General features: G+C 39.7%; 1 protein-coding gene across 1 annotated transcript; it reads left to right on the forward strand.

Moving 5' to 3' along the window:
- The first annotated feature begins 6,485 nt into the window (after positions 1–6,485).
- Positions 6,486–23,492, forward strand: LOC140226367 (large ribosomal subunit protein uL11-like). Its single transcript, XM_072306850.1, has 5 exons — positions 6,486–6,664; positions 9,169–9,242; positions 10,764–10,944; positions 21,675–21,874; positions 23,337–23,492. Exons 1-5 carry the CDS (start codon positions 6,628–6,630, stop codon positions 23,340–23,342), a joined length of 498 nt encoding a protein of 165 aa, XP_072162951.1. The 5' UTR covers positions 6,486–6,627; the 3' UTR covers positions 23,343–23,492.
- The last annotated feature ends 1,838 nt before the right edge of the window (positions 23,493–25,330 follow it).

The following is a 25,330-nucleotide window of genomic DNA, read 5'->3' on the forward strand; positions in this document are numbered from 1 at the left end:
ATAATGAATATCCCTGGGAATTGGAGGGGAGAGGAACCACTGGTTAAATGTGAAAATTGTGTTGGTAAACCTCCAAATGGGCATTCCTTGAGTATCATAAAAGAATACATGACTGTGTTCAGTAGACTGCCACAGTGAATGGAGTGGTGGACTATTTCACGATAATGCTCTATTTTTTCATATGAATTTTGGTGGCACGATACGTAAAGCTGTCAAACTTTGACAGAGTGAGTCACTTAGGATGTTCTATTGTTCAAAATAACACTGGATTATATAGACAAATGCTGTCACTGTCGAGAGAGATATATGAACAAATGTCAAAATTTTTATAGATTGTTTGTTGATTGGTCTATTTAGACACAACTTTGAGAAATATTGAATGTGGTAAATCTGCTCGTGGACAAATTTTCACTTAGAGGCATTGACCATTTATATTCAACCTTTTTTTTTTTCTATTATGTTGTATGGAAACAATATTAGAGACAATAATATCTTCGGATATGCACAGATTTTTTTTTTCTTTTTTAACTGGAAACATTAACAACCAGTGCCCCTTATTTACAGTGTTGAGATTCTCTGAAATTGTCATTTTGTTTGTGCAGTGAGCAACTGTAGTGAAAGACTGTAACTGCATCAATCTTTGACATGATACGTACTTATATGGGTAAGATGTTCCATGAAAGTTGACTATGTTAGTGGTGTTATTTTCTGGTGTAGACATTTTAAACATCAACGTTTCCACAATAATGTACATGTACTATGGCAAGCAAAACATGCATTAAACATAACAGAAAATTGACCAGCAAGTAATGATATTTATTTTCTTTCTTTTGAGGATGAACAAAAAGTATTGTTGTGGAAAACTCCTGCAGGGGAAATTTGCAGTCTCATTGGTAGTCTTCATCCAGCCGTTTTATCAGTTTATTTGGGACATTGTCGATGGGTGAAAAAAGGTCTGGAAAGTCTGGAATGAAGCCTACTTTTTTTTTCATTTGTTTTGTTCTCATTGTGTTTTGTTTTCCCCACACATTATCTGTTTTGAGTGTATATAAATCAAATGTGTCAGGGAGTTTCAAGTGTTCAACAATGGTAGCAACAGCAACAACAACAACAAAATTGCTTGGTGTATGATTATGCGAACAATGTAAAGGTACATGTAATTCCATTATATTAAATGAGAAACATTTTTAAAGTAACAGGTGTGCAACAGTTTGTCATTGTTGTGTCTCGTTTTCACTTCTCTAAATTCAAAATTCATGCCAGTAGGTGAGCTTTGGGTTGTAATACATATTTACAGTGGAAATGGCTGATGTATCTCATGTTTTTGATACGTGTACTGTAGTACTACGTATGTACCAGGTATGTGGTATATACAGGGCTGCCAACATTGGAAACTACTTGAGAGTGAGACTCCCATAGGCCAATGCTATAATTTCGGAGTCAAAATGAGTGAGATCAATAGAAATGCATGCAAATGAAATAAAAGTTTTAGAGTGAGAAAGGAGTGAGTCTTGCTCTCAATGATTGAGAGTTGGCAGCCCTGTATATAACACACTGATTTAAATATTTCAATGGCACAGATTTCCAGGTGCAATGCATTAAAAATATATTCTAAATTTGTTCATTTATGTCAAAATCATAAACAAATACACTCCAAGACAATATGATTGCATCTAGTATATTCCACACTCGCTCATGCTGTTTGATCACAGGAATGTTTAGATTTAAAAAAAAAAAAAAAAAAAAAGTCATACGAAGGATACGTGTATCATTACTACACCAGTAGACCATCCATATTACATCCACAAAGGCCCGAATTCACGAAGGTAGTACAATCTTTGTCCATGGTTTGTATGGGGTGCCAAGTGTCGCTTAGCCTATTTCGTTACGAAATCAGTAATTTCGGCGACAAAGTGACCATTTCGTCGACAAAATGTTTACATTTCGTAACGAAATGGGCCACGCGACACTTGGCGCCCCATACAAACTACGGTCTTTGTCCATGGTAGGATTGTACAACCTTTGTGAATTCGGGCTAAAAATCTTACAGTGAATCATTTGTCTTCAACTTGGTCGGATTCAAATAATGTTGTTGGCGCAGAAAGACATAGAAAAAATTTATACACAAAGGAAATAGGAAATACATGTATTACATTAACATTACACATTGCATGCAAAGACATTACACCAAGCTATTTGAAGGCACGCAGCAGAGTAAAAAAGAAACTTGTACATCATGATTCTCGTGATTAAACAAAATTTTGTATTTTTTAAAGATACATGTATTGTGATGCCCTCACAAGCACTAGTACATATCTACACGTATTTGTATTGCATTTTTTCTTTCAACAATCCTTACGTACCGAACAAAATTTTTAAGTCTAAAAGTTCATGCAATCGCTAACAGAATTATCGTTTTGTTTTGTGTTCATTTTTTGTCGTTTGTTTTTGATCCTTACGTACCGAACAAAATTTTTAAGTCTAAAAGTACATGCAATCGCTAACAGAATTCTCGTTTTGTTTTGTGTTCATTTTTTGTCGTTTGTTTTTGTTACCGAAAGCAATCACGAATAGTGAAAGTGAAAACAAGATTGTGTGTGTATGTGTGTGTGTGTGTGTGTGTGTGTGTGTGTGTTGGAGGGGAGGTGTGGAGACAGTTATTAACGCAAATATGATAATCAAAATAATGTGGTTTGAGTGGATGTCTCACTATTGAACATATCAAAGAAATTTGAGGATGAATCTGACAATCCGTTCAAAAGTCATGAATTTTGGAAGTTTTGGCGCCACCATCGCTGGACAAGAAGACTCATCATTCCCTGACATCACTGTAGGAAGAAAATATGAAGAAACTAAAAATATGGCGACTGATGCCTCCGCAATAATGCATGATTCTCCCAATAGGTGTATTGTGCAATGTCTTCATTATATGTGATAACAGTTTCACATAACTTGCAACATATTGAAATTACAGGTTTGTCAGAAATATATTGAATGTTCACTTTCCTTGAACTAGGTTTGAGCATTGTCTATTAAAGAGTGCAGGTACATGTATTTGGGAATTGAGGATTTTTACTTGACTTCTGACTGACCCTTTTATAAGTTTATGCATTGAGTAATTTACAAGGCATGAAGAAAGAGTGTAATTACAGTATAATTTTTTTTTTTTGCATGTAAACCTGGCCTTGACCCGTAACCTTTGACCTTTGACCTTCTGGCGAGAAATTTCTAAGAGAATCTCCATTAGGTAATACATGTATATTAAGTTTTAAAAATAATAATGCAAGCATTGCATATACTAGTATATGAGGGAAATAGTAAAATTTTGAGGTGTTGACCTTGACCTTTGACCCCTGACTATTGACCCATGACCCCTAAATTCCATAGATAATCCCTGCCAGTCAGTATGTACCAAGTTCCATGAAGATACATTGAACCATTTTGCCAGAAAAGTGAAATTGTAACATTTTCACCTAACCTTTGACCTTTTGACCTTTGACCTTATGACATGAAACACTCTCTGGTGAACCTTTATGGAGTAGTACATGTCTACACTAAGTTTCAAGAAAATACCTTCGGGCATTGCATGGATATGGGGGAAATAGCAACATTTTTAGCATTTGATCTTGACCTTTTGACCTTTGACCTCTTGCCAATGTCACTAAAATCTACTCAACTAATTACCCAATCATACATCATCCTTGGACCAAGTTTGGTGAAAGCTGCTTCATCCAGTTTTGAGTTATCACGTAAACAAATAAATCTTAGGATTTGACCTTGACCTTTGACCTTTGGCCTTTGGCCGATTTCACCCAAAATCTAATCAAGTTATTGCCCCATCATACTTTATACTTGGACCAAGTTTGGTAAAATTCCAGTCAATATTACTCAAGTTATCGCGTAAACGAATGCGGACGGACGGACGGACAACCCGAAAACATAATGCCTCCGGCACCACTTCGTGGCGGAGGCATAAAATATGGTATAGAAAATTCAACATACCTTGGTATTTCACTAATAACGGAAGAACACAATGTCATGACTAACCTCTTTCAGAAGGCGGTTTGGAGGAAAAATATTAGCCGTAACATGATGTGTCAGTAACAACTTAGTGGGGAGGATGTTTTTCATCCGGGTTATCTTTTTATATCATTGTCCTGTGATGCTGTAGTCTTCTTGTCCAGCGATGGCAACACCAAAGCTGTAAAAGTTCATAACTTTTAAACAGAATTGTCCGATCTTCCTCAAACATCACTGACATGACTGGTATTATGGTCTATTGTTATTGCTGGATTTACTCGACCCAAAAATGATATATAAGCTTGGTTATTTCGAGGTTTAGTTCTTTATTCCGGAAATCCATTAACAACAAAAAAAAAAAAAAAAAAAAATGTGCAACGAACCTTCGGAATTAGCAATCTTATTTCATTTTCATATTGACAAAGCTTTGGAATAATGAACCTTCAAAATAACGAACCTGCGGAATAACGAACGATTACTGTAAAATTTCTATTCAGGTCAATGGATGACTAATCATACAAGACCATTTAATGATAACACAGAGCACGTAAAGGTGACATGTGAAACTGTGAAATTCCGTAACTTTTTATCATAATGTTGCGTCGAAAATGCCCGTGGATATTTCTGTATGTTTAAATCCATTATTCTCCAACTTCTGTTTGAAACAATTGAAGAGTTTGTTTGCAAAAACCGATAAGTCCATTTTTGAAGATTTTGGAGTATGGTCTCTGTCATAAAGTACAAAATAATATTTTTTAAATGATATATTGGTCACTACATAAAGGTACATTTTTGAAGTTATGGCCAAAAGAAGCAAAATTTTTCTTATTATTCTCTTTATTTTTCTTGACCTTTAATCGCAAATATCTCCATTTGGCAATTATGGACTCTTCAATTGATGATGTAGAATAGCATTTGCACTCGAAAAACATAAAAACAGGTATATTAAAAAACGACGACGACGTGTAGCCGGTGTGCATATTACTGAACCATGCACTTTTGGATGACACCTTTGACTATTATAAACAGTGGCGGATCTGGGGCCGGGGGAGGGGGGGGGGGGAGGGGGGGGAGGGGGGGGGGCAACATCGGGGCACGCCCCATTTTGTATTATTATTATTATTATTATTATTATTATTATTATTATTATTATTATTATTATTATTATTATTATTATTATTATTATTATTATCATTATCATTAGTATTATTGTATTAGCGAAGCTTTTTTTTTTTTGTTTGTTTGCTTGCTTGCTTGCTTGTCAGCCGATGAAACCCAGATTGAAGTGGCTGAGAAACGGAAAACAGTTGGACGGAATCCTATATTTTTTTTTCTGCTTGTACGTCAGCTGATTAAACCCGGAAGTAGCACCAGATTTTTGCGCCCCGCCCCCTTTGAGGAATTCCTTGATCCGCCACTGACTAAAATCAGCGAGCTGAATATGGCGTTTAGGTATCTTTTCAAATCGAGAGATATGATCAATTTGCTTGAATAACATTGATACCTTACAAACACGGCGTGCTAGCGTCGTATAACGAAAAATTCAAAGTTCAAACAAGTTCAAATAACACACACACACACACACACACACACACATACTAACGGTGACAAAAACTAGTCTTCGTTAAAAGAAGAAAAGGAGGCTGATTTAGATCTCTGTCTTTCTGAGTTGTCTGAGGTTCTCTCTCTCTCTCTCATCTTCTTCTCCTTGCCTCTATAAAATCACATTTTTCTTTCTTTCTTTCTTTCTTTCTTTCTTTTTTCTCGCATAAATTTTGACTGGCCATCCTAAAATAAATGAGAACAAATTGATATTTTTCTTTATTCATTTTATGGGTATTGATTCTTGTTTTTTAAATTGGCCTAGAACTAATTTTCTTTTTTAAATGAAAGGCCAATAATCCAGTGAGTGATCATGATTCTTTCTTATCAGTAATCATTGCTCGATTAAATAGATTTGATTTTCTGGTTCTGGTGATTTACAAGATGCCACTTTAATCCATCACTAATTTTTATCGCCAGCATTATTATAGTCATTATGCACAGCTCTGCAGGTCTGCATAACCATCTATGTACAACCTGATTAATGAAATAAAATGATGCCATTCTCCTACATTCCCATTTTCCCCTCTTTCAACCCTGGATGGGGCATCGGTCTTTTTTTTTTTTTTTTTCGTCATCTTCTTTTTCTCTTTTTTTTTTCGCGGCTTGTTCTAATAAGTCATCATTATCTTCGTCGTCATTTCCATCGCCATCAATACCATCGGATGCTCGTCATGGTTATCGTCGATATCACTTACATCGTATGATCGTCATCATGGTTGTCTTCGTCTTCATCATCCTGATCATACATGCTGAATTACCATCACTGTTGACAGGGCCAGAACACTGATCTCCCCTCGGAGATCAGTGGGCCAGAATGACAGGTACATGGTGTCGGTGGATAGGACAAGAGATGGCGCTCTACATTTTACTGCTATAATTTTCCTTTTCGATTGAGACGTGGATAAGTGGTTTGTGCAACTTTTCGGTCGTATCCAGAATCGGGTTCATCCGACACTTACCACTTTGATTTTCAGATCAAAATCCACCTCAAGTTAAAGAATCATGCCTCCAAAGTTCGATCCCAACGAAATCAAAATTGGTAATTTCCAATATCTATGATGAAATAGGGATTGAAAATCTTGTCGCTACATGCGCTAAGGTGACCCCGTACTGTGGTCCCACATATAGACGTCTACGTGGGACATTAGACATTTTACAATAACCCACACCACCAAACAGTGTTGCCGTTAGAAAGCTTGGTGCTTAAGTCTTATTCCTGTATTACAGCCATCAAAGATACCCTCTCAGAATTAAGTTTTCATTAACGTTTCTTGAAAGGCTTACCAGTCAGAGCAGAGTTGAATTATGAAGGAAAAGTTGTGTTTGGTGAATATCCCCATTGCATTGCCATTGGTATGGGCCCCGTGGCCATACACTGTATATAACGTTCGTTACAGTAACAGTGACGGTGCCAGTGTCGCCTGTCGGAGCGGAGTGACCACTGATCATCGTGATTGTCGGGTGTGACAATCGTTGATGTTGTGCAGCACTCAGATATTGGTTGGATTGCATGTAGATTACTCTAATAGTTTCCTAACTCATGTTTAGGGGACGAGACCGACATTAAAATTGATACACAGTCATTGCGGGCTCATTACCTAACTACACGCAGCCGCTGTCGCAAAGCGACAGCACAGCGGTCTGGTCAGGCTAGCTCATTACCCAGTCTCAGAGTAGGCCTATACCTAACCACGTATTGTAAAGTATGATGTAGATAGGGCTAACGTGTTGCATACTAGATCTACATTTCTATTGTCATGTAATTGCATTGAATGGTTGTAAATAAGAAAAGGGGAATCTAACATGAACACTGATGAATAAAAAGTAGGGCCTAACGTTAGAGGACTATTTGTAAGCATGAGCACATGCATGGTCATAATTGTGTCTTGAAAGGGATTTAATTTCTTTCAAGTATGAATTGTCTCTAATTTTGAAGTCTTTGTTTCATGACTAGAATCACTGGAAACACAATTTTCAGTAATACCTATAGGTTCTATGTTTGGTGTTTTAGGCTTTCGAAGAATAGCATTGAGTGATGAAAAAACTGGAAACTATAGCACAGGGAAAAGTAGACCCTCAAATACAGTGTTAATTAAAGAAAAGAGAATTTTGAAAAGTGAAATTCTATTAATTCTTTCTGTATGATGAAGCATTTTCCGCTAGGAGATAAACCTTCACTTTTATGTTGAGTATATATGGTATAAGATTTGTTTCTTTAAAATTGCATTCTTTTGTATTCCAGTAATAGTATATACAATTATTGCAACAAATCGAGTTCTGTATCTAGAATGTGACCTTACATATTTTTGTGACTCAAATATCTGCTCTCTTTAAAGTGTACAGTTGAATCTTTATACTTATTAATATTAGAAACACTTCTTGAATAGAAAGCTCTCATTATGAAACAAATGTATTTGAAAGTTCAAAAGTCTTCTTATTTGCTGTATTTCTGCACCTGATTTGTTAGAATTTCAGTTTGACTTGTGGTTTACTAGTTCTAGGAACATTGTTGCAACAAGAGTCCAGTACAATGTGCTGACATAAGAATGTTCTTCCAGCTTTTATTTAGCAACCATGCATAAGTCAAAGCCAAAGAGACCAGAGAAAATCTACTGACTTACATGAACTTTGACTTGAACACAAATTTTGACTTTGCAACTGATTGACAAATTGCCCTACATCGATGTAAATAAGCACTGAATTGATCAGTGTTTTAGTAGTAGCCATGATAAAAAATCATGGGCGTACATACTCGAGCAGGATTCGAACCTACGACCTCCTGATCACCGGACAGGCGTCATCTCCACTAGACCACCGAGCTTTCGCCCGACAGCAAGTGTTGGTTCTAATCCTTATAGCATGCAGCGGGTACTGCTTTGTTATTCAAATTCATGAAATTCTTCCGTCGAGATGTTTTCATTGCAACTGATTGACAAATTGCCCTACATCGACGTAAATAAGCACTGAATTGATCAGTGTTTTAGTAGTAGCCATGATAAAAAATCATGGGCGTACATACTCGGGCAGGATTCGAACCTACGACCTCCTGATCACCGGACAGGCGTCATCTCCACTAGACCACCGAGCTTTCGCCTGACAGCAAGTGTTGGTTCTAATCCTTAAAGCATGCAGCGGGTACTGCTTTGTTATTCAAATTCATGAAATTCTTCCGTCGAGATGTTTTCATTGCAACTGATTGACAAATTACGTCGATGTAGGGCAATTTGTCAATCAGTTGCAATGAAAACATCTCGACGGAAGAATTTCATGAATTTGAATAAATTTTGACTTACACAAGAGAATAATCACATCATAAATAACCATCCAGGGTAAAATTTTCTCAGACTTTGTCAGTTTTTAAACTTAATTCCTAGTGTGAATTGTCTCTAATTTTAAAGTCTTCTTTGCACGACTACAATCCGCTGCCCTTATTTTGATGGTATGAAGTTTTAGGTTTTCGAAGCTTAGATTGGCACAGGCGATGAGATTGACTGTATTTGTATGATCATGTTACCATTACTACAACATCCGTTCTCTTCACAGTGTGCCTGAGGGCTGTAGGAGGAGAAGTGGGTGCCACCTCCACCCTGGCTCCCAAGATTGGTCCCCTTGGTCTGGTGAGTAATGTACTTTACCCCCTAGGAGCTCCTGAACTGCCCAGGGCTGCCCCTCCTGGAAATCACTTTAAGGGATGACATAGTGATTGATCGAGATGAGGATTGGGCTTTTAGCTTTTTGTGAGATACCAAGAAACCACATATTATTTAAAAAAAGTAAATTAGCATACCATTCTAAGAGGAAATAAAAAGTTTATGTGATGAAAATTGGTTTTTGAAATGGCTGAGATACCCCAAAACAAAGTAAAACAAAGTGATCATAATAAAAGGTTGGTCCCACTTTTTATTAGGATTGCTCTGTTTTGGATATCTCGGTCATTTCAAAGCTAGTTTTCATCAAATAAACATTGAATTCCTCTTGGAATTGCATGTTCTTTCATATTTTATAAGAGATTTCTCGTCATCTCAACAAAATTGTTAGAAACCTATAGTTTTGTCTCCACCAAAACTATATAGATAATCCCTTTAACGATGATAACAATAATCTGGGCTGTTTTGGTGGGCCATGGATGTGTGAAAATGTGCGTTTTTGTGAATGGTCATGATCTCTAGATTGCCTCACTGTGTTTTCATCTCCAATGATGATACAGTTATCATTGGAGGTCAAACAGAAAACCCTTCTTTGATAAGAGGTTGATTTTGTAGGTCCCAACTCTTTATATTTATTAATTTGTGTTTGTGTGCTTATGTATTGAAAGACCTGATATAAGAAGATAATTATGAATAAATTTTTAGGTCCTTGTTGTATGTAATGAGGTTTTCCTGCACGATATACGTACTGCTGTCATAAGTCGAGCTTGACATTTTTGGGAACCTTCGGGTTCTAGAGAGTTCACTGCAAGACTATATTTGTTGGTCAAAGTCACTGTTACATAGTCCATGGCTAATAATATAAATTATGATTTTTGACTAGTTCAATACTTTGTGCTGTTCTTTTTTCCTTCCTGTTAAAGGGGAAGGCTAGTAACTGATCAGTGGGAATCAGTGGAAATGCTGGGAGATGATTGTTCCAATCCTTATGGGATTCATTCAAGAGTTCATTGTATATCTATTGTTGTGTGAAAATGATTTGCTTCAGAACGGTCTCATATTCAAGTAATGTGCAGATTAATGCTCCGTCACTGACCAGGGACGCTAACCTGGAAGCATTAAACTGCACATTACTCGAATATGAGACCATTCTGAAGCAAATCATTTTCACACAACAATAGATATACAATGAACTCTTGAATGAATCCCATAAGGATTGGAACAATCATCTCCCAGCATTTCCACTGATTCCCACTGATCAGTTACTAGCCTTCTCCTTTAAGGATTGCATAGGAATATTAAATATATATTTTTCTGTTTTTTTGTTTTTTTTTGCATTTGTTTTGTTTTCTGAGTGTACTGGTATCTGATGGTTGCAGATTATTGTACTCAGTGAGAGAAAAATTCAGTTGTAGCAGAAATTCAATGTTTGGTGACACACAGTAGTTTAGACTTTTGGGTGAACATTTAATTTCTCGATCGTCTCCGCAGTCCCCCAAGAAGGTGGGTGATGACATCGCCAAGGCGACCCAGGACTGGAAGGGCCTGAAGATCACGGTCAAGCTGACCATCCAGAACCGACAAGCCAAGGTCAGCGTCGTCCCCAGCGCCTCCTCCCTCATCATCCGGGCCCTCAAGGAGCCCCCCAGGGACAGGAAGAAGGTCAAGAACAGTAAGTGGTCAAAATACTCTATCTGTCTAGTCAGTTTCGACCAGCATGATGATTGGATACCAAGACATGACTTGCCCGCATCACATGAGCTGCAGCCTATTGTGGTAAAGCTAAAATTCTATTCCAAAAAAAAACTTGTAATACTAAATTGATATCACAAGTTAATTGTGACTGGCCAAAATTCTAGACCTCCTTCAAATGTTTGTAAAAGTGGAAGCTTCTTATGATTGACTATGTGCTGGACTCTTTTGAAATTGGTAGTGAATTCCCATGTTTAGCATGGTATTACTGTAGGGAGGGGGCCGAATGGGGGCGCGGAATGAGAGAGAGAAATATGGAGAAGGGCGAGATGATGTGAAGACGGTGTGGGTGTGTATGTGTGTCTATGATGGAGATGGTTATACGGCACGCGGGTTCGGGTGGGAGGTCGTGCAGTCAATGAAGACAAACACTAGACAGGAGTCCTGTGAACAGCAAGCAGAGAGGTCACTTTTATTAACTCATAATATAGTCACAACACAATTACAGCTCCTAAAATGTACTTTAGGAGAACCCTTGAAACACTATATGTGCACATCATCAAGTCCGCACATGTTTAACACCAAAACAACTCATTCATTATAACACACAGATACCAAGTGAGTTATTGTCTCTATAGCTATATAAATCCACAATGGAGTATCAATAATAGTATCATAACTAGTGAAAGCATCTGCCATATAATCAGCTGTATGTGACATAAATCTCTCTGTGTGTGATATTTCACTTATCATGACTGTTAAAAACCATTTATAATACATTAAACAGACTGTAAATGGCTGGGTACAAATGTTGTGGAACCATTTGATACAATGTAAATGTGTTGTAACAATATCTGCTTTTTAAAACTTATGAGTTGCAACACTGTGATGTCTATTCACATAAAGGGCTTACTCTATGGAATAAAATCATACTCTCCACACTTCATGATAAGCAGCCAGTGTCATGTCCACTCTGTTAGTGTAATGTCAGACCCCATATAGTAGAATAAAGCTTTTTACATGTGTGACTACCAGTCCTTGCATATACATATACAATACATATCTTATTCATCATTATTATGTGAAAAGAATAATACCTCCTTTGTTTTAGAGTCCAGCAAAGATCTGACTCAAACTATGCTATTTTGTTTGGATAATAAAAACAAATGAGACAGCAGTTCTCTCTTCACTGATTTGAATTGCTGAACAGTTAACCAGAGCCTGAATGCATCCATTATTAACACTTCCACATAACCCTTCTATAAAATCACCTTTGCTCTTAGATAAAAGTCACGCGATATCATATGGATAAATCCTCTCTTCCACCAACCATTCCTAACATCTACAGATCACTTCGTCACAGTCAAATCACTTATCCCTACTCAAAACAATTACAATCACACATCTGATCCATATAGGTCCCACGACATCAAATCTGGAATGTCAGCAAGATAAGATGGGGGTATAATAATGTTGAAAAAATTACATTATACCAAACTACTGCGGATCTTACAACTTTAGATCACAGGGTACACCAACTATAAAAAACAAATGCAAATCTATACAATACCTCAGCATAACAAACCTTAAATGATGGTAACGGCAGTGCAATACACCTGTATTCTTAACTCCTCCATTATGTGTGTCAAAACTATTATGATCAATACTCAGGTAGCTTCTTAAATCTCTTGCTAGACGACACACAAGATACCCTAGTCCCTCCTATCAATACAGAATCTTACTCTATTAGGGAGAGCAAAAGGAATAATATTCCCTCTTACAATCTCAGTGGTATTACATCATAAACCCACAACATTGTACCTACACTGCACATCTCTGACTCTATCTCTAAACTCTTCCACCTTAAATGCATTACCAAAATGTAGTATAGGTAAATAGCTTCCATCAAAAACCATCAACTCAGCATCTTATCACACTATTATAGGTGCCCCATACTACACAGCACCATGTAATACCAGAGTACACAGATCACGCTAAACGCCCTATACTGTTACACAGCGCTACATAATACACTGTTCAGTACCGTAATTGGTCACGTACACAAACCTACGCAGGCCTGCAGCCCTTGCATTGTACTACTGCACTACGAATACATTGTGCGCACAAGACTACGGCAGCCGCAATTAACTACATACGCCCGTACACACAACACACGTCCGTAGACCGACTTAGCACAGGTACGTACATACATAAGTTACCGTGCATTCAGTGCCACTGAACAAAACCACCATCAACCAGAGACAAATAGAATGGCTTCATGTAAATTCTGACAAACACTCTCACTCCACATAATATGCCTGTTTGGCCCTTAAAACTCTTCATATCAATTACCAATACTGATAATACAGCACCATAACATCTAAGCACTGAAATTCTTGAGTAATTTGTGACGTTCTCATTTTCATCAACTCACCTGTGAACAGCAAGCAGAGAGGTGCCTGCCACATGGGGGCGCCCCTCTGTTGCTGATGTCTCTACATAATTAGTACATCCCCACAACTCTTCCCCGCTTAGAGGTCATCGTCCCTGATGACCATTTATGTAAGTATATATGTACGTACACATACATGTACTTTGGGATAACTATGGATGTGAAGTTACTCCACTTGTAGGCCTAAGTACCTCACATATTCAAACACTTCAAGAAACAATGCTGCTTCCTTCAATAAAGGAACATTGTTAAACCAACTGAACATAAGCTAAATGCTTTAACTTTGGGCTTTCACAATAACTACATCCATCTGGTTGCATGGAGTCCCACTTTAAATAAGTGTATACCACTGTGATCCTGTCATTTGAATGCACACAAATTTGCATTCATAAGTCCTAACCATACTCTGGACTTCAGCAGCCACAACAAAATTCATGAATAACAAATACAATAACTACGCGATAAACAATAGCCAATATAATGTTATCCAAACTGGACAAACTTCAGAAACGAATAAAACTTCTTAGGGAGATCAACTCCTCCCAAAACATACGACTGCGCACCACGGTGAGCTCCCTGCTTCACTTCCCCGCTTAAGCTGAGATCACGTGGGAAGTGTCCATTCCTTCCAAACAGGAAGCTTGCTAACAGCACAGCGCTTACACTTGGCGCACCATTGTTTCACCGACTCCTCCATCCCATGCCAGAAGAACCTGTCTCCAACCAGCCGATAGGTACGTCTGAACCCGAAATGCCCTGCCTCGTCATGAAACCGGGTGATAGCCTCCTCTTGAATGCTCTGCGGGGCAATGACCTGCAGGTGCTCTGTACCATCGTTCGGGCGGCGCCTCCTCCGCAAAAGAACACCATTCCGGATGAAGAGCCTCTTCCAGTCTCGCAGGAGAGCCAGACTTCCCGGTAAACAACTGCCCTTCTCCTCACGCGAGGGTGGTGTACCCCTTGACACAAAGGAGCGCACTTGATTGACAAGATCATCCCTCTCTTGAGCCTCCTGCAGATACTCAGCTGAGAACCCAGGCATGCACGCTTCTCCACCTAGACGTCTCTCCTCAATGCAGGTACTCAAAACAACTGGTATATCTGTTCCTTGAGAAACTAAGTCAAACTGGGCACGGATTGTGTCACTACTCACAATCATCTGTCCTTCTTCCTCAGGAGGATCCAGACGGGATAGGGCATCGGGGGCTTGGTTCTGCTTACCGGGCCCGTGTCTCTGCCTGATCGGTGACGCACCACCAGTCTCTATGCGATGAGTGATACGCTCAGTGTAACCGAAGTCCATGTCACCATGAGAAAAGGCATCATGATGCTTTTCAAGAAGGTCTCTTTGGTTGTTTGCCTTATCCTGATCCTCCCTCTGTCGGGTATGAATAGCTTGTAGTACCTCTTGCCATACTGGATCTGGGGTGGGCCAGAGTATCTTGCTCATGTGTTCCTGCCCGACACCTACTAACTGACTCCACACCTCCTGCAGTACGTTCATTCCTAGTATCCCTTGCATGGAACTCTGACCACGCCTCATGGCCATGTCATCTTTCAACACCAAGACAATCCTGGCTGCGATCGGATGTCCCAACACCTTGACATCGACCTCAAAACACCCCACATATGGGATATCATCCCCACTTGCGGAGACCAAGGAGAAGGACACTGGGACGTCCTTCATCTGAATGCCCACTGGTTCTAACTTTTCTTTGAAGTACGTCTCTCCTATGGTAGTTACTTGGGAGCCGGGATCCAGGAGACAGGGCACGGTGACACCCCCAAACTCAACGTCAACCGAGTAGCACTCTCCAATGGCCCTGGACACAAAGCCGTCATCTCCTCTAGTACCGTTGGGGACCACCTCTACCTCTGACATACGTCCGACTGGGGCACCTGATCCATGTGGTCCTGTGGAGGGACTCCCTTGTCTGGTGGTTCCACCACCTGCATGATCTGTTGGACTCACATTCTTCTGGGAATTTGGGGTAGGGGATGCCTGGGGGGCTTCCTGTCTACTGGAATCGGGTTGATGTCTAGGCATGTCTTGCCTTTGTGAACTTCCCCTCTGCTCTGCAAAATCAGGATGACCCCGATTCCCATCTGGTCTTCCCTGGAGGTATGTCATTCCTGTTCTCGGGGGAAAATCCTGGCCTCTACTATCTCTGCCATCGGTCCAATGTGGATTGGGAGAGTAATTCCTGTTCCTGTACAACTCGTTGAAATGAGGCGCACCAGGCTGTGGAAATCCATGCTGCCAACTCTGATCAGCAGGCTGAAACTGTGTTCCACCATAGTCTCTACTGGGACAGTCTCTCGCAAAGTGTCCAAAATTCCCACATGAAAAGCAGGCACCTCTCTGCCGACTCACACGAGGGTTCCACGTTCGCGCGGCTGGTGGTGCCAAGGGGGCCGTAGGCATCGCATCTCGGACGGCTTGTACTATCTTGTCACCCATCTCCTGAATTGTCAAGAGGACGTCTGATGGTTGAGTTGGGTGCTCGTCCCCCTGTCGAGCCCGCACAGCAGCCTGGCGTGCACCCTCGTGGCCTTGTGTGCGACACTCCTCTTGCCCTGACCTACGGATGGCAAACTCACGTAAGACCCTGAAGTTTGTGTTACCATCCCGCTCATACCGATCCCTGCAAGCACTTCGCAGGACAGGGTCCTCTAATCCTTCAATGAACTGTTCGACTAGGATCCCGTTGGGGTCAGCGTACAGCTTGGCCTCACGACCACACAAATTGTTGAACCTCCGTTCTAGATCTACCGCAAAATCACGAAGTGGTTCCCCTCTCCTCTGCTTTCGCTCCAGAAAAAGCCGCTGCAGCTCACCCAGATTTTGCACACCTGCGTACGAATCTCTCAGAAATTGCAATATTTCCTCCGCTTGCTTCCCCTCTTTGATCAGGGCCCTCACCTCCATCTTTGGCACTCCTCGAATGTAGTCTAGCAAGTAGGAAGCCTGTTCCTCCTCCGGCACCCCATAGCGGGAAAAGGCTGACTTCACACCGGAAATAAACTCCTCTACATCTCCTGCTTTCCCATCGAACACTGGCATTTTCCTCTCGGGCGCCATCACCAATTTGGGGGGCCTCATCGTCAGTTCCCTGATCTGCGTCTTCAGGTCTGACAGCTCCTGGTTCACGTCATTTTGCTCTGCCGCTGGAGTGGAGGGCGAGTACACCACTCTGTCGTCCCAACCATCAGGTGGTGGCCGGATATGTCCCTGTATGGCAACTGTCCTTCTCTTTCTTCCATCCTCTGCCATGTAAACCAGGCCATTTGCACGAGGATGTACCGCTTGTAGCACTTCCAGCAAGAGATGACCTTCCTTCTCCAAAGGATATTCTGTGACATCCCCTGGGCCGTCTTCAATCTGTAAAAATAACATCTTTGCCATATCCTGAATATATATCAATGTATCCCAAATATCCCAAGCCAGACAGCTTTCACTTAAACCATATGCTCACAAGTTAAAACAATGCAAGCAATATGTCTCAAATATCCACTCACATTGCAGAGAAAAACTAGTAAGGCATCAGTGTGTACGAAGGAATACACTCCGAAAACACTATTGAAGTCAGCATATACAAGTAAATGCCAAATATCTCTGAAATACAACTGAAGCTCTCAAAAGATGATACAGTCCTATCTGAGAAGGATCAGTAATAAAGGAAACCAGCTCTATAACCAAATTCTAATGAGTGGTGTCCAACATTAACGCTCCACTGAATGGAAAGGACACTAATAATACGCCTTGAAAAATATGTTCCAATACACTTATATCGCTGGTTGCATTTAAATACAGGCACAAATGCCCACATCAAAGCAGTACAACACTACCTCATGACCTAGTGCAGTAATACACAATGTATTAAGAAAACAGCAAACCTGCCCAAAACTTGACAGTTCTAACTTCAATAGCCCTTCACAGTATAATCACTACAGTCAGTCCCACATTCATAAAAAATCCTGTGTGTATACTCGCAGTGTCTGCAATACTCTGTACACTCCGTATCGATACCGTACCAAATAGTTTAAATCTCAAGACTGACACTACAAAACTGAGTCCATCGACCAATTACCTATTTACCCTTGCCCTTAAATCCGGTAATAACTCTATCCACACATAATAGGGCAAAATTGTATGTAAATCACACAAAAACGTCTACTAGCTCTGCAGGTTACATCAACCTCAAATCACACCATGTCCCTTCTCCATGAAAGGTGATAAAAACTACCTAAACAGGCTATCTACCAGTCCAAACAGGGATAATATCAATTACATCATCCCTTCTAGTATCTAATAATGTCGGACTGCACCAGTTCAAATTCACATCCGTCTACTCGAAATTGCCTGTCTGCCGCTACTTCATCCACTGCAGCTGAACTTCGAGTCCTCTACATCACCACCTCGTCATCCGCAAACAGTCCTGCAGCTACCTGGAACCACCTCCTGTCCATCTCTGGATCCCCTTCACCACCAGTTCTTCCTGTCTACCCGTCCTAGACGCCAAGGAGCACATCGCCACCCAATCTTCAGGAAGGACCCCACTGGAACTCCCCCTTTATGTCCTATACTTCCCGCTGCATCTTTCACTAAGCCGTCTAGGAGCATCCAGGCCGCATTAACTCAGCCCAAGTCCTCTCAGTGTAGTGACTTCCAACTATGCTGTATCCTCCCATCCCATCCTCGTCGCCAGTTGTAGGGAGGGGGCCGAATGGGGGCGCGGAATGAGAGAGAGAAATGTGGAGAAGGGCGAGATGATGTGAAGACGGTGTGGGTGTGTATGTGTGTCTATGATGGAGATGGTTATTCGGCACGCGGGTTCGGGTGGGAGGTCGTGCAGTCAATGAAGACAAACACTAGACAGGAGTCCTGTGAACAGCAAGCAGAGAGGTCACTTTTATTAACTCATAATATAGTCACAACACAATTACAGCTCCTAAAATGTACTTTAGGAGAACCCTTGAAACACTATATGTGCACATCATCAAGTCCGCACATGTTTAACACCAAAACAACTCATTCATTATAACACACAGATACCAAGTGAGTTATTGTCTCTATAGCTATATAAATCCACAATGGAGTATCAATAATAGTATCATAACTAGTGAAAGCATCTGCCATATAATCAGCTGTATGTGACATAAATCTCTCTGTGTGTGATATTTCACTTATCATGACTGTTAAAAACCATTTATAATACATTAAACAGACTGTAAATGGCTGGGTACAAATGTTGTGGAACCATTTGATACAATGTAAATGTGTTGTAACAATATCTGCTTTTTAAAACTTATGAGTTGCAACACTGTGATGTCTATTCACATAAAGGGCTTACTCTATGGAATAAAATCATACTCTCCACACTTCATGATAAGCAGCCAGTGTCATGTCCACTCTGTTAGTGTAATGTCAGACCCCATATAGTAGAATAAAGCTTTTTACATGTGTGACTACCAGTCCTTGCATATACATATACAATACATATCTTATTCATCATTATTATGTGAAAAGAATAATACCTCCTTTGTTTTAGAGTCCAGCAAAGATCTGACTCAAACTATGCTATTTTGTTTGGATAATAAAAACAAATGAGACAGCAGTTCTCTCTTCACTGATTTGAATTGCTGAACAGTTAACCAGAGCCTGAATGCATCCATTATTAACACTTCCACATAACCCTTCTATAAAATCACCTTTGCTCTTAGATAAAAGTCACGCGATATCATATGGATAAATCCTCTCTTCCACCAACCATTCCTAACATCTACAGATCACTTCGTCACAGTCAAATCACTTATCCCTACTCAAAACAATTACAATCACACATCTGATCCATATAGGTCCCACGACATCAAATCTGGAATGTCAGCAAGATAAGATGGGGGTATAATAATGTTGAAAAAATTACATTATACCAAACTACTGCGGATCTTACAACTTTAGATCACAGGGTACACCAACTATAAAAAACAAATGCAAATCTACACAATACCTCAGCATAACAAACCTTAAATGATGGTAACGGCAGTGCAATACACCTGTATTCTTAACTCCTCCATTATGTGTGTCAAAACTATTATGATCAATACTCAGGTAGCTTCTTAAATCTCTTGCTAGACGACACACAAGATACCCTAGTCCCTCCTATCAATACAGAATCTTACTCTATTAGGGAGAGCAAAAGGAATAATATTCCCTCTTACAATCTCAGTGGTATTACATCATAAACCCACAACATTGTACCTACACTGCACATCTCTGACTCTATCTCTAAACTCTTCCACCTTAAATGCATTACCAAAATGTAGTATAGGTAAATAGCTTCCATCAAAAACCATCAACTCAGCATCTTATCACACTATTATAGGTGCCCCATACTACACAGCACCATGTAATACCAGAGTACACAGATCACGCTAAACGCCCTATACTGTTACACAGCGCTACATAATACACTGTTCAGTACCGTAATTGGTCACGTACACAAACCTACGCAGGCCTGCAGCCCTTGCATTGTACTACTGCACTACGAATACATTGTGCGCACAAGACTACGGCAGCCGCAATTAACTACATACGCCCGTACACACAACACACGTCCGTAGACCGACTTAGCACAGGTACGTACATACATAAGTTACCGTGCATTCAGTGCCACTGAACAAAACCACCATCAACCAGAGACAAATAGAATGGCTTCATGTAAATTCTGACAAACACTCTCACTCCACATAATATGCCTGTTTGGCCCTTAAAACTCTTCATATCAATTACCAATACTGATAATACAGCACCATAACATCTAAGCACTGAAATTCTTGAGTAATTTGTGACGTTCTCATTTTCATCAACTCACCTGTGAACAGCAAGCAGAGAGGTGCCTGCCACATGGGGGCGCCCCTCTGTTGCTGATGTCTCTACATAATTAGTACATCCCCACATTACTATTAGACCCCGTTTACAGTGCGAGGCTCAGCCGCGGCTTGGCCCAGCCCCGCTTCAGTGTAAACGCGCAAAAGGCCAAATGCGGGGCCAAAATTGGCCTCGCATTTGGCCTCGCTCTGGAGGTGGTCTCGGCCACGGCCGAGCCCGGCCTTTTCTCAGTGTAAACGCAAACTGGGCCAAATGCGCGGCCAATTTTAGTCTGGCTTCCAAACCCTCTGCCCATAGTATTTCGCTATTCAGGATATTCCCCGGCCCCCTCAACGTCGAAAGATAGTATAGTTTAAGGTGGTTTTTGTCCTGCAAAAGATTTTTCCTTCGGCAAAGGCCTTTGCCCAAATGGCGACTTTGTTTCCACGGAATCCAGTTGGTAAAGGGTCTGAAAACCAGACTATACCAAATTGCATTTGTTTACAAGCAGAGTGCCACTACGACAAAATATTGAAAGGTTTGAATTAAAAGCGCGGCCGAGCCCTGCAGTGTAAGTGGACAAAATTGCGGGGCTCGGCCGCGGCTCGGCCCAGCTCCGCACTGTAAACGGGGTCTTAGTTCCCATTGGTTATTCCAGGCAGTGAATCCTGATGTTTATTTTCGTGCAGAGTGATGGGTAAGGTGTATGAGGACAAGTGCGAGAGGTAGACCATGTATGACTTGTTTGACTGGTATTCAGGATGTGAAATTATTTATTCAAGAGCTGTGTCTTACTGCCAGCATTTTACAAAATTAACAGAGCCGTGCGATTCTTCAGTTGCAGTGCTCAGTTTATGACCAAGAGTCATTGGTTTACAGGGCTACATGTGTGGACACAGGAAGTGGGATGTGTGTGGTTGTAAACTGAGGGTGGATTACTGGATAGTTGGTTACTAGTTCCCTGGTTACATCACTTATTGCTATGTCAGTAATTTAAGCAAAAGAATACTAAAGATTGGGACCTTCAAAATTATCTTCCTTTTATCAAGTATCGCGCTATATCTGACCTTGTTTTGATGGGGTTCTACTGCACAAAGAAACTGCATTAAAATACACACATTGTTGAGAACGAGCTACCACTTTAAATGAGGTGAATTAGGGAGTCTCAATTTTCCATTACTATATCTAGCTAGTCTCTTGTTTGTAACAAGGTACCAGTACATTGTTGTATACCAGTAATGAGGTAAAACCAGCAGTCCCACAGTCTTGTTAAACAGTAACAGGGTATCCTTTTATTTTATAGCGGCAAGTGGCTTTTGAATTCTCATCTGTATATTATTTGATGCCATGAATTCCATTGTTTCCTCTCCCCCAACCCCCTCCCCAGTCTCCCACAGCGGTAACATCACCATGGACGACATCCTCGATATCGCCAGGACGATGCGGGAGCGCTCCATGGCCTGCAAGCTGGAGGGCACAGTCAAGGAGGTGCTGGGGACTGCCCAGTCCATCGGCTGCACCATCGACAAGCAGCACCCCCACGACGTCATCGACAAGATCAATGACGGCGAGATCGAAATCCCAGATGTAAGTGCAAGATGTGCAAGAGATACTGCCATTGCAGCTATGACTTCCAATGTCAGAATGTCTTTCCTTGTCTCATTAGTTCTTTGCAACTGATCGTCAAATTGCACTATATATTGAACGAAAATAAGCACCGAATTAGTCAGTGTTTTGGTAGCTATCATAAAGAATCATGGGCATGCATACTCGAGTAGGATTCAAACCTACAACGCCCTGATCACTGCATGGACAGGCATCTTATCCACTAGACCACCGAGCTTTTGCCCGACGGCCATCGCTGGTTCTAATCCTTATTGTATGCAGTGGGTACTGTGTAATTATTCAAATTACATCCATGTAGAGCAGTCAGTTGCAATAAAAACAACTTGATGCAAGAATTTCATTAATTTGAACAAAAGACTGAGGAAGCACGGTTCGATCAAAATATAGAACTCTCCTTCACCTGAAAAATTACTTACTGTTTGCTGCATCTCTCACTTTTCACCCCACCTTTAAAAAAACAAACAAAAAAACAAAAACATGAAAAAAAATTAACAAATGTGTGTTGTCTGTAATTTAGAATTACAGTTACAGTGTAGTGTAGTGTTTTGTGACTCAATGACACACTTTGATATAAAGGTTATATGCTGATAGTTGCACAGTTCCTTCTCTTTCTTTTTTATCTTTTTTTCGTTCACATATTTTTATGAAAGGCAAAGGTGTAATGAAAATGAAACTCATTTGGTAAAGCTTGGGATAAATCTGTAAATGTTGTTTTTTACTGTGGGAATTCTTAATTGCTTTGAAGAGATTCTGACTTTGGCTTTGGCAGTAATACAATGTATTCTATAATATATTAAAAGTCTTAAACAGGAATACAGGCGACTCCCATTAAACTAAGTCCTTGAGACTGGCAGATTTCTTTGGCTTTATTGAAATTTCATTGAAGCTGAACAAATAGAATACATGTATATGATAAATTTGCCGTGACCACTCTACAGCATGGATTTGGCTTAATATAAGTTACATTTGTCATTATTGAAATTATGATTATGATTATGATTATTATGATTATTATTTTTGTTATTATCATTATTATTATTATTATTATTATTATTATTATTATTATTGTTATTACGCTGTATAGATAAATTGCACTCCCGTTATAATGAACACTGTTATAATGAAATTGCGGTTACAATGAACTAGAAATTCAGGCTGCTACACTATCCGCTTTTTTGTTCAATTATAATTAAATTTCAGTATACAACAGTAAACTGTCGATCCCAAGAACTTTGTCATAACGGGAGTCTACTGTATTTCGTGACCTGAAATTTTACTATCTTGTAACAATTTACTGCTCCAATTGTTTGTTATAATGGGAGCACATTGTATGGGAAACTCATGATGGCATTGCGCAACCTCATGTTCAGTCATCTTCATAATGATATCTATTCTTTCTTTTGTTCTTTCTTTGTCTTTATAGGAATAGCCTGGGACCATTGCAGTTGGAGAAGCTGTCTCTTCACTGGGCCTAGTTTGGGGTTATGATTCTTCAAGCATCTTGCAGCATTTTGTCATCTTGTGTTGCAAAGATTGTGTAGACAATGACAGCAAAAACATTAAAATGGCATAAAAATTACAGAGAGAACTGTTTTGTTGTATTTCATTCACCTTTGTCATTCCTGTAAAGGGATCATGAGTGTGTGGGTGATTTTGTGCATATCGGGTTCGCTTAGCTCTCTAGCACTCATCACACCAAAAGCAGACTAGGGCAGCACACACGTGTTACTTGGAAGGAGGCCCCTGGCTAACTGACTCGTAGCCAGTTTTTTCTTCACACAATTTGGCACGGGTTTACATACATTTAACATAAATATTCATATCCAAAATCAACATGACAAAACATGCAAATAGGAAACAAAGGTTAAAACTAAATATTCATAATATGTAAATGATGTGTAGGCTTGGGTGATTTGGGCATGTTTTCAGTATTACAGGGACCAATAGGTGAGAAGTGAAAGAGCAGGAAAATGTCATGTGATATGTGGTGTTTCTGTGAAAAGGTGGGTGCGTGGATGCATGTGGATGTGAGTATGGATGTGGTCTTGGTTGATGTAATGGTGTGTAGAGGGGTGGTACATGTTATAACAGAAGGGGGAATACACTTATAATTAATGGTTCAAAATAAATCCCTACATAATCTAGAGAAGAAAAGATATTACCGTGAACTCCAGCAGACTCTAGAACAAATCATTAGAGTGCTTGTCCTCTAGAATGATGAAGTTTACACATTGTCAATGCACTGTTCAACCAAGCAATCGTGTATTTATTTTATGCACTGAAAAATTACACAATTTCAAGAAAACCAATTTGAATTCATGCGCTAGATGCATATTTCTTTTAACTCCATTTAAGTTTTTAAAATGTATATTGCGAATACATGTACAGCTGTATACATTTTCGCTCCGCATATGGTACATGGATGTGTGAGTACATTATGAAAGCAATGTCCTCCACCACTATCACGATTTGTAATGCACATGTCGGAGTGCATTACTGGAGATGCAGTGTACTTACAATGGTGTAATCGACTGCACTCAAATTTCATTTCTGTCTAACCGTTGATTAACCCTATTTTAACTGGGCTATTTGACCCCCCCCCCCTTCAGATCTCGACCGCCGATTACGCGTTCGCCGCAAAATTTTGCCTGAACATAGAGCTAGATGTCAACTAGAAGATAACATGGTCACCCTATAGAAAAATGTTAATTTTATATTTTTTAATAAATTAATTATGCAAATTTACGCATGAAATCATATTTTCACCTATAACTCCATCAAAAAGAATGAAGGATTGCTAAATATTTGTGTCAAAGTTCCTCATGACACATCAAACAATTTTCTTATAAAAAATAGCGCAATCAAAATCAGTTTCTTTTGTTTTTTATTTTGTTAATTGCTTATGTATTTTACTGTTTTTTCGACCTTTTGTTTTTTTCTATTGTTTTTTGCCAAAAATTTGTCGCAGGCACTTTTCCAAGCTTATCTACATTAGAATTGATTAATTTCAATGTTAAAAAGTTGAAATAATCTAATGTTTATCAATAAAAAAAAAACCCACACAATTTGCACTGGACTTGCACATGAAATCATGAATTTTTTGCCAAATTTGCCAAATGGAGATATTTTATTCAATTTCAATTCAATTTATTTTCATACTTCTCAATGAAGGAATGTACATCAAATATAATAAAAACATAGTGAATCATAATATCTGGCTTGGATGTACAGTAAATTAATGTAAGCATGTAAAACATATAGCGGTCAATCATCGTACGTTTGGTTCTGTGTATAACGCTAAAGAAATATGATGGAACCTACTTAAAAGCAAGCGAGCTTGTTAAGCGTAGGTCCCAAATTCTGAACAGAGTGTAAAGATGAGGAGCACGGATGCAACGTAGGACCAAAATAAAGAGA

This window comes from Diadema setosum, chromosome 3 (assembly GCF_964275005.1).
Source record: "Diadema setosum chromosome 3, eeDiaSeto1, whole genome shotgun sequence".
NCBI lineage: Eukaryota > Metazoa > Echinodermata > Echinoidea > Diadematoida > Diadematidae > Diadema > Diadema setosum.